Below are 9,874 nucleotides of genomic sequence, written 5' to 3' on the forward strand. Positions count from 1 at the left end.
CCCCCTCCCCCCAGCCTGGCCTGACCAGCCCTACCCCTGAGCTAGGAGGTAAGAGAGACAAAAAGACTTTGCCTTGCAAAGGCTTTTGCTGGCCACCCCATGACTGTTCCCAGCCTCCCTGCCTGTGAGTTGGAATTCAAGTACAGGCCCCGCTGGGCGGGGGCCAGGGACTCCGTCTGGGGGAAAGGGACGGAGCGCAGGGAGCTGTATGCTATGGGGCCAGGTGCGGCTGGCCCTGCATGCTGCCACCACATGCAGCCGGGGACTGGGGTGGGAGCGCAGGAGCTGCAGCTATGGGGCTGAGTGAGGCTGGCCCCGCACCCTACCACCAAGTACAGACAGAGACTGGGGTGGCAGTGCTATGGGGCAGGGCGGGCCTGGCCCGGCCCGGCCCTGAATGCTGCCGCCACCTGAAGCCAGGGACTTGAGTGGGAGCATGGGAGCTGCACGTTATGGGGCCAGGTGGGGCTGGCTCTACCCCCTGCCACCAAGTACAGCCGGGGACTTGGGCAGAAGCGCTATGGGGCTGGGCAGGGCTGGCCCTGCTCACCGCCAGCACATGCAGATTCAGGGACTGGCACACTCAAGAGACTCCATGGACCCCTCCCCACACCCCCACACCCTTCCACTCCCCGAAACACACCTGCACCCTCCCATACCCCCCACACACACTCCCACCCTCCACCATAATGCCACACACACCCACACACTCCCACAGCCCCACCCCAACCACAGACCCCACACACATACCCCCCAAACACACAACCCCACCCAATATACAAGAGTAAGACTGTATTGTGAGCTATTATGCAATCACCACTATATACACTATGCAAACACACCTAAATCAGGAAAAATATATTTTTTAAATAATATTAAAATAAGTTATAGTAGACGTTTGATTTTTTTTTTTTTTTAGTATATGATTTGGGGGGGTTTCGGTTTCAAGATGGCACTTCCAGAGCAAGGGGAGGGACTTCTGGTGGCAAAGGTGGGACTTTCAATCCCAAGATGGCAACCAGGGGGCAGGGCACTCATCAAGGGACTGGGCTACCCTTGTGGCCCTCAACAGCTCACCAAAACTTTTATTAAGTGGCCCTCCAACCAAAATAATTGCCTGCCCCTGAGCTATACGGTACCCCTCTTAGATGGTAGATATGATCTACCTGCTCCATTAACTGGTTTAGAAATAACAGATGCAGTGCTTAAATTCCAGAGTACTTCTCCCACCCATGAGATTGTAAAATTTCAAATCCCTTGAAATACTTGACCACACTTTTTTTTGTAAAAGAACACACACCAATGGCTCATTATCCATTTGTAAAAATAATTCTGTCCAGAAATCCCAACCGTGTAATCAGTCCAATAAAAGATATCACCCACCATAATTCTTTCCTTCACCAGCCATTTTTGAAACATCTCCTTTAGAAAGAAATTTCAGCACTTTTTTCAGAGCTTTTTTGTGAGATCTGGAAGGTTGAAAATGCAGAACTTGACATCTAAAAAATGAAACAAACATTTTAAAGAAATGTCTCTCTCTGAAGAAATAGCATTTCAAAGAAAATACTAAAAGTTATCTGAACTTTCCAGATATTATTTCATGCAAATATTTTTTTTTCAATTTTTTCTGTTAAATTCCTTTGTAAACCTTGTCACCATCCATTAAATTAAATCCATTTTCATGTTTCTGATGTTCTGTTGCCTTGTACTGCATGATACAACCCCTCATCTGACCTTACAGTTGCATAAACGGAAGGAAATTACACACCCACTAAATAAATTAAAGTGTGGTATATTGCTCGAGATAAGTGCTTATTGACACTTTGAAGTCCTTGCTACCCATGTATTAGATGCCACACTGGTGACAACAATGCAAATTCTTCTGACACTATCACTACCCTCACCATTGCCTAGGAATCATTTTTACCTTCATTCAAACTATTTACCATCTTTGCAGCTCAAGCCAGGGAGGCTGCCTGTCAGATACATTCACATATCTATTAAGAACTGGTATGAAACCACCAAATAATTTAAAGGACATCAGCACAGATGCTGCCATAAATTGGTTAACTAATTAGGATAGGCCTGGGTGCATACATAATTTGAATCTTTTTAGACATTTAACATTCAAGGAATTCAACACCAGTAAAAAGTAAATTTACTATCCAACTCTATTTCAAACCGAAGGAGGTATTAAAACATCCTGAATGCCTATAATGAAGAGGCATCACAACTGGAAATGTTCAATGACCACCACAATATTAAATGTATTATTCATATGCAATAAGATCTTACCTTATTGTATACTGAGGACAACATGTTTCATTCATAATGGGCTTGTAGACATACTTCCCACTTCTAAAAGTAATAAAAGTTTTATTACATTTTAATCTGTGCATCAGATAAAATTCATTCACTGAAAAGTCTAAGTTATTGTAAAGTAAATGAAATTATTCCTTCAAGCAATAATATCTACATAGTAGGTTCATTCATTTGCTATCATGCAGCATTTCCACATTCTTATTTTAACAAGACAATTCATATTTAGGTCTTTCTGCAATGGGAATGGTGACATGAGAACACAACTATGAAAGTATCCCATCTTAGCCATGTCTCTCCAAGACACAATTTTTATTCTGAGCCCCCATTCTGAATAAGACAAACTTTTTTATTCAGTGGCAAGCTTCTCTTGAAGACTGGAAGGGCCTATTTACCTGTTTCTGACAACCTAAGATTTCATTTTTCTAAAAAATATACATTTTCAGCACTTGCAATTACTAAGAGATTGTTTTCTTACTACAGGATCATTAATTCTACCTGCATATAGGTGCAAAGCATCAGTGCTTGCTCCCAGGTTTTGCAAGCAGCAAAATAAAGTTAACAAGACTCTGATCAGTTAAATCACTGACTGAACTGAAAATTACAGTCCCAAGGGATGTTAGGGAGCTACTGAAAAAGAAAACAGAAGCATATATGCAATGGAAGAATGGCTCATCAACCAGAAAGGAATACACCAGTATTGCCAGGGCCTCCAGATACGAGACACAAAAAGCTAATGCAGGCATGGAGATCAAGCTGGCAACCGGAATAAAATACAACAAAAAGTCCTTCTACAGATACATGGGGATCAAAAAAAAAACAATTGGGCTTCACTGTCGGACCCCTACTGAATACTTGGGCAGCCCACAATTGATGTCTGCAAAAAGGTAGAACTCCTAAATACATGCGTGACATCGGTATTACTGAAATCAAACGGGGGCTTTCCACCTGACCAGAGCCCCAGGGAACATGGGGAAGACAACAGACAACATGAAATCAGTCCTGAACAGGTGAGGGATCTCCTACAATGCTTGGACATTTTCAAGTCTGATGGGGCCAAAGATCTGCACCCGAACATCCTGAAAGATCTGGCTGAGCTTATGGCAGCGTCACTGGCCGAGTTGTTTGAGGAGTCATGGAGCTCAGGAGTGGTCCCGGACAATGAGGAGAAGGCCAATGTGGTACCCATCTTTAAGAAAGGGAAGAGGGATGACCCTGCAAACTACACACTGGTCAATCTGACCTCGGTCCTGGGTAATATCTTTGAAAAAATGGTTAAGGAGGCCAATCACAAGCTGGTAACTGATAGGGTGTTAAGAAGCAACCAGCACGGCTTTGTTGAGGGTAGATCATGCCTGACAAACCTTGTGCCCTTCTACAACCAGGTAACTAGCCATCTGGACGAGGGACACGAGGTGGAGGTGATTTACTTAGACTTCAGTAAAACCTTTGATTCTGCTCCCCACGGGATCCTCTCAAACAAACTGGAAGGTACTGGGCTGGAGCAATCTACAGAGGTGGGTGGACAACTGGCTTAGAAGCCGCTCCCAGAGGGTGGTAATCGATGGGATGGCCTCATCCTGGAGGTCCCAGGGATCGATGCTTGGACCCCTGCTCTTTAATATATTTATTAATGACTTGGATGAGGAGGTGGAAAACTCAACGATTAAGTCTGCGGATGATACCAAGCTGTGGACGACCTTGACAGACTGGATTCATGGGCAGAACGCGATCAGATGAGGTTTAATAGGGAAAAGTGCAAAGACCTTCATCTAGGTAGGAAGAACCCTGACCATAATTACACAATGGGGGTGGTCCACTGGCTGGCACAGCATCTCAGTTAGACCTGGGGGTCACAATTGACCTGAGGATGAATATGAGCCAGCAGTGCGAAGAAGTTGCCAGAAAGGCAAATTGAACTCTGGAGTGCATCAGCCATTGTGTGGCCAACAGATCCAGGGAGGTGCTCCTCCCTCTCTATTTGGCGCTGGTGAGGCCTCAGCTAGACTACTGTGTACAGTTCTGGGCACCGCACTTCAAGGATATTGATAAGCTTGAGAGGGTGCAGAGAAGGACCACCTGTATGGTCACGGGCATGGAGGACAGGCCCTATGGGGAGAGACTCCGGGAACTGGGCATTCAGCCCGAGTAAGAGAAGGCTGAGAGGTGACTTGATAGACACCTACAAGTACGTCAGGGGTAAGCATCAAGATCTAGGGGAGCAACTCTTCAGGAAGGCCCCTCAAATGAGGATGAGGACCAATGGGCGCAAGCTAATAGAGGGCAAATTCAGGCTAGATATAAGAAAGAAATTTTTCTCTGTAAGGGCCACCAGAATCTGGAACTCACTCCCAGCAGAGGTGGTGCAGTCCCCCTCCTTAGGTGTTCAAGATGAGGCTGGACAGGCACCTTGTCAAGCTCGCCTGAGCCCAACAACTTCCTGCCCATGGCAGGGGACTGGACTTGATGATCCTACAGGTCCCTTCCGGTCCTATGACCTATGATTCTAAGGCAAAAGTAAAGATCATGTCACACTTTTCCTTCTGCTCCTTAGAAAATGTATGAGAAGTTAAACAGGCATGAACTAATATCCACAACAGGAAAGTGCCCAGAATGGAGACTGGGGAAAAAGTTAAGTAGCAAGGTGCTTCTTGTGGAAACCAACAGACTGCTTTGGGAGACAAGGAAACAAGAACAACATTCTTTGTTCAAATAGAAAAATAAAATTTCAAATTCAACCACATCTTCCAGCTTCAAAAGGCAGAAAGCCCACATATTCTGAAAATAACTTTTCCTAAGTTATCCCAGTCTTCTTATTAACAGTTTATATAAATTATAGAGTACAGTGGGAGATGTACAAGATATCACAAGTGTTCTTGAACACTACAAATGGATTTTTTTTAAGTCCCAGCATTAATCATCCAAATAATGATTGGACACTCAAAAGTCCTGAAGAGCTGCAAGCTGAACTTTTTTTGAAAAAAAACCACAACTCATTTATTTAGTTGACTGAATACAACCTTAGAAGTCTTCGGCACTTTTTTTTTTATCCTTGTTAAAAAGATGATGGTCATTCATCCAAACCCCCACCCCCCCAAATAAATCCCTAAGCCTTATATTTAAACCTCAGTGTTAAAGGAATAGCATCAATTTAAGACACGATGGGCACATCTACACATTAATTAATGCACCATAATTACGGCGCATTAAGTTTAGTACCTGTAATAACACGGACTAACTTAATGCGCCATAATTGACACTACTGCACATTAGTGCAGATGAATGGTTTCTGTGTGACGCTTAATGCACACTGCACTAAAACTACTGCACATTAGCATGGTTTTTGCCAGCCGCACTGATGTGCAGCAGAATTATCCCAATGCACGTTAAGTGTCTCATGTAGACGTGCCCATTATGCTTAAAGAAATAGTCTTTTACCTCTGCTTTGAAAGTTTTAAAATTCCAAATAAACCACAACCATATATATTGTTTACATTTATATTAGCTAGGACAATGAGAATCAGAAGCATTCTTCAGGTCCTCAGTGCTGCATATGAGGCTTTCATTCTGGAGGTTTGTTTAAAAATTGTGTGCAGTCTGGAAAAAAACATTTCTATTAAATGCTCTATGAAATGACCCTTTTTTGTTTTGTGCAGCCTCTTTTTGGGGGGAGGAAGGGTTGTTTTTTTAATTTACCTTCGCCATCCTCTATCTATAAGGTCTTGGTAATCTTGAACTGTCATTGAATGCCCCCACATGCCTGTAATAAACAGTTATACAATTGATTAACAGTTTTCCTTAAATATAAAGATAGGAACAATTTTATAGAAATATTTCAGTAAATCCAAAAGTTAACTCTCAATTTTTTGAACACACATCTTTCTAGGAAACAGTTACTCACATGCATCACTTCAATGTCCAAACAGACATCATATCCAAATCTTAACTATTATATCCTATTATAATTGTCCTTATTCACAAGAGGGTTACTGAAAACACTGGAACTACTTCTACAGGGGTAAGTCTCAGCCCCAGGGCAGGACAAGTGCTGAATGCTGGACCTATAGTTCTAAAACCATATGCCTCTACTGCTTGAGCTTGAAAAGCCTGCTGTGACAGCAGCTAACAATCTCTGTTGCTTAGCTATTGCTGAATCAGGACAAAGCACCACATTAAATACTGCACGTTAGATAGGTCAACAATTACAAAAATGCAGTTGGGAATGTAAGTACTCTGAGCTGGCAAAATTAAGAGTTGAACATGATACATATATGTGTTATTTTCTGCATGAAAAATAAATGCTTCTACAAAAAGAGATATTTTTAATAATGCCTATTACATTACCCTTAGAAGCAAGAAATGTCTACAATGAAGCTCTCAGCCAGCAAAACAAAAAGTATTTTGAAAGAAATAGGAGTAAAAGTTTTATCATCTTTCTTTAAAGATGTCTATTGTTCATTTGATTATATTACACAATATAAGCAGGATTTCCAGTTTATGGTACTTGAGACAAATTATGTCTCATTTCATAGGAGTAAAATTTCTTTTATATTCCTCTTTGAATGATTTTTTTTTTTTTAAAAAGCTCCCTTGAAAAACTCAGATTGAAAGCAACAGGACACCAGCAAACAGAAGACCCTCCTCTGTCGATACATAATGCTGACAGCACTGCAAGTTTTAGGTATTTGGTACACAGGTCATGATTACATGCTTTGCTTTTTTTGTTCCCACAGGGCTAAATTCAGGTTTTACAAAAACTAAAAACACAGTTCTGTACAGAAGATACAGATATTGTGTTTGCCACATGAATGAAAATACACATATTCTTTTACATCAGCAGATCACATTTCATTTGCAAACAGGAGCAGTGGCTGCTGCATTCCATCAAAGAGGTGTTTGGATCCTTGTAATAGAGGAAGTTATTCCTATATGCACACACTTCTTAATTCTGTAAGTGCAAGACACACTTATGAACAAAGGACCACGTTGCCTCTTTAACTACACTAATAGCGTTTAGGACCTGGAAACAGGCTAAAATTCATATAGCTTGCATCAGTCTTGCACAGTATGTCTGAACTAGAGAGATGATCAGTTCTCCCGAGTTAGCTCCCACAACAGGTGCTAACTACACTGCCTCACATCTGGTACAGCCAGTAAAAGATGGGTTTGCCTTAAGCAGACAGCAGTCCCAGGACAGAAGCAGACCTGCAAAAGCAACTAATTAAATGACCAAACTTTCTGGATTATCCACAAGCCAGAGGCTTTTTTGGTGCTGTATTTTAATGGACCAATTATCTAGCTGGAAGAGATGTTAGACAGAAGCTATTGTGCCTGAAAGCATTTGTCACATCTCTCCCAACTATACAGTTAGTCCAATAAAAGATATTACCGTAAAACCCCTTGCTTCTTGCACAGTTGCTGGGCTGTCACATATACAACTCTCTAACCCCACCACAGCATGAGGTTTTGTTTTTTTTCCTCAGGCAATCCTGAAATCAGGGCAGAAGAAACGCCACAGTCACCAACCTGGCAGAGGAAATATCCTGACCGAAGTAATGCAATTAAAATGGCACTGTGTAGTGGCGGGTCACACCCTTGTCTGCTTGAGGGCAGGACTCCCTGTGAGATCCTCCACAATTAGCTTCCCCTGGCCAGGTTCCAGTGGGAGGATCTTGGCTATCCACTGACTTTATGGAAATGGGAAACTCCTCCCTAGCTTGTCCCTGCCGCTGTCTGGCCAAGGGCAAGACAAAGTCAGGGGCATCTGAACCCCAAGCATTTGGGCTTGGGCCTACACGTAGGATGCCTGCCAAAGGATTTGGAAGCATCTGAAGCCCCAAGCAGAGGTGGACAATGTTTACCAGTAATAAATCAGGATTGCATCCCAAACCCCTGAAAAGGCATTCTCTCTCTGGCCTCACAGACCTCAGGGGCCTTTGCATCTCAGCCTGTCTTGTGCAGCCTCCTCCCACCTTGTTGCATTTTCACCTACCCCTTCCAGACCAGTTTGAGTGTCGTCTTCCCATTGTTGCCTTGGTCTATCTTGAGGTCTGATACCCTCCACCTCAGCTTCCGAAATCTGCCTTGCATATCTTCCCTCATCGGTTCTTGTGATATCCATTTCTTTTTCTGCGCTTTTATCTTACTTAAGTCTTCAGGTCTTTTGTAAAGGTCCATAAGCTGGACCTTGACTACATTTTTTCTTTCATGCTGTTTTCTTTCACACTTTGTTTTTAAGCACATGCAGCCTTTTTCCCCCCATTTTTCTTTGTCAGCAACCAGCACTCGCACCTACATAAAAGAACAACTGTACTACGAAGTGGCGCAAAGGGCACTCCCACCCTGAATTTGAAGACTGGCCCAGGAGCAACACCTGGCAGCCCGATTAGGACCAGCATTAGCATGTCTCCTGCCAACTCTAACCTGCCTTGAGTTGTCCGTGGCTCCTTGCTGCTTTATCAGCTGTGAGCCTGACCAGCCTCCCTCAGTTGCACGGCTACTCTCTGTAGCCTGTCAACCGTGTCCCAGGTTTTGCTTTTTTATGGGATCGTAGGCAAGGAGAGCTGGTCATAAACTCCTAGGAGAAGAGATTTCAGACTGGATGCTGGCAGTGCTCAACTTACAACATTTCGAGTTACAAGGGTTATAAACCGATGCCGTTTCAACTTTATAACGTCAGTTTTGACTTTACAACGCTTGATCTGATGCCATGCCACGCCAGCGAACAAGTCTCTGCGTCGCCCATCTCCCTGGAGAACGTCTGTCCTAACTTCCCTGGACGCTTTCTTTAAGAAAGCAGCCAAGACTCCCGAGAAGACCCCAGCCCCCAACCCTTCAAAAAGCCCAGCAAAGTCATCTCAAAGAGGTCCTTCCAAATCAATATGATTCTATTTACAATATAAATGCATTAATGTAGCTGTATTGCTCATCTATAATTGATCGAGTACAAAATTAGGGGTTATTTTTGGTGAAAATAGGTCATCCGGCCTAGGTTCAGGAACCAATCCCCCATTTATAACATTGGGAAAATCGGTTCCGAGTGACGACGTTTCGACTGAAGACGCCGTTTTCAGGAAACAGTTGTGTCGCAAGTCGGAGGACTGCCGGTGTAAGGAAAAAACGTCTTTGCGACCTGCGAGACCGACTGGTATGAACTCCCAGAGGGGCGGTGCAGGCCCCTGCCCTGGAGATCTTCACAAGGGGACTGGACGCCAGGGCCGTCCCTGAGGTGGGGGCATTGAACTGGGGTGACCGCCCCGGGCTCCACGGAGCCACCACCACCACCGGCTTCGCATCCAGCCGCTCACTACCCCTCCCGGCTTCTTCACACCCCGGGTGCGCAAGGCCCCGTGCCCAGCTGGGTGGGGACGCACCCCTCGCCAGGGGGGTTTGGACCCCCGAGGTCTTCCCTGCCCAGGGCCGGGGGGCGAACAACGCCTGCCCCTTCAACTGCAAAGCAGCCCTCGGACAAGGCAGCTCGGGCTGTCCCTGCACGCAAGGGGCAGAGGCCTTCTGCTGCACGCCCGGGCCGGGGGAAGGGCTGTTTTGTCCCCAG

At 44.4% G+C, this 9,874-nt stretch overlaps 1 protein-coding gene across 1 annotated transcript in view; it reads right to left on the reverse strand.

The window, feature by feature from the left end:
• Positions 1-9,874, reverse strand: part of ATE1 (arginyltransferase 1) — a 180,198-nt gene that overhangs the window by 169,192 nt on the left and 1,132 nt on the right. The window contains exons 2-5 of the mRNA XM_014520607.2: positions 8,466-8,610; positions 6,016-6,079; positions 2,296-2,358; positions 1,384-1,499 (exon numbers count right to left, since the gene is read on the reverse strand). Of these exons, the coding sequence (XP_014376093.1) occupies positions 1,384-1,499; positions 2,296-2,358; positions 6,016-6,079; positions 8,466-8,610 (388 nt within the window). The remainder of the gene's footprint in view (positions 1-1,383; positions 1,500-2,295; positions 2,359-6,015; positions 6,080-8,465; positions 8,611-9,874) is intronic.

Source organism: Alligator sinensis, unplaced genomic scaffold (genome assembly GCF_000455745.1).
Source record: "Alligator sinensis unplaced genomic scaffold, ASM45574v1 scaffold28_1, whole genome shotgun sequence".
NCBI lineage: Eukaryota > Metazoa > Chordata > Crocodylia > Alligatoridae > Alligator > Alligator sinensis.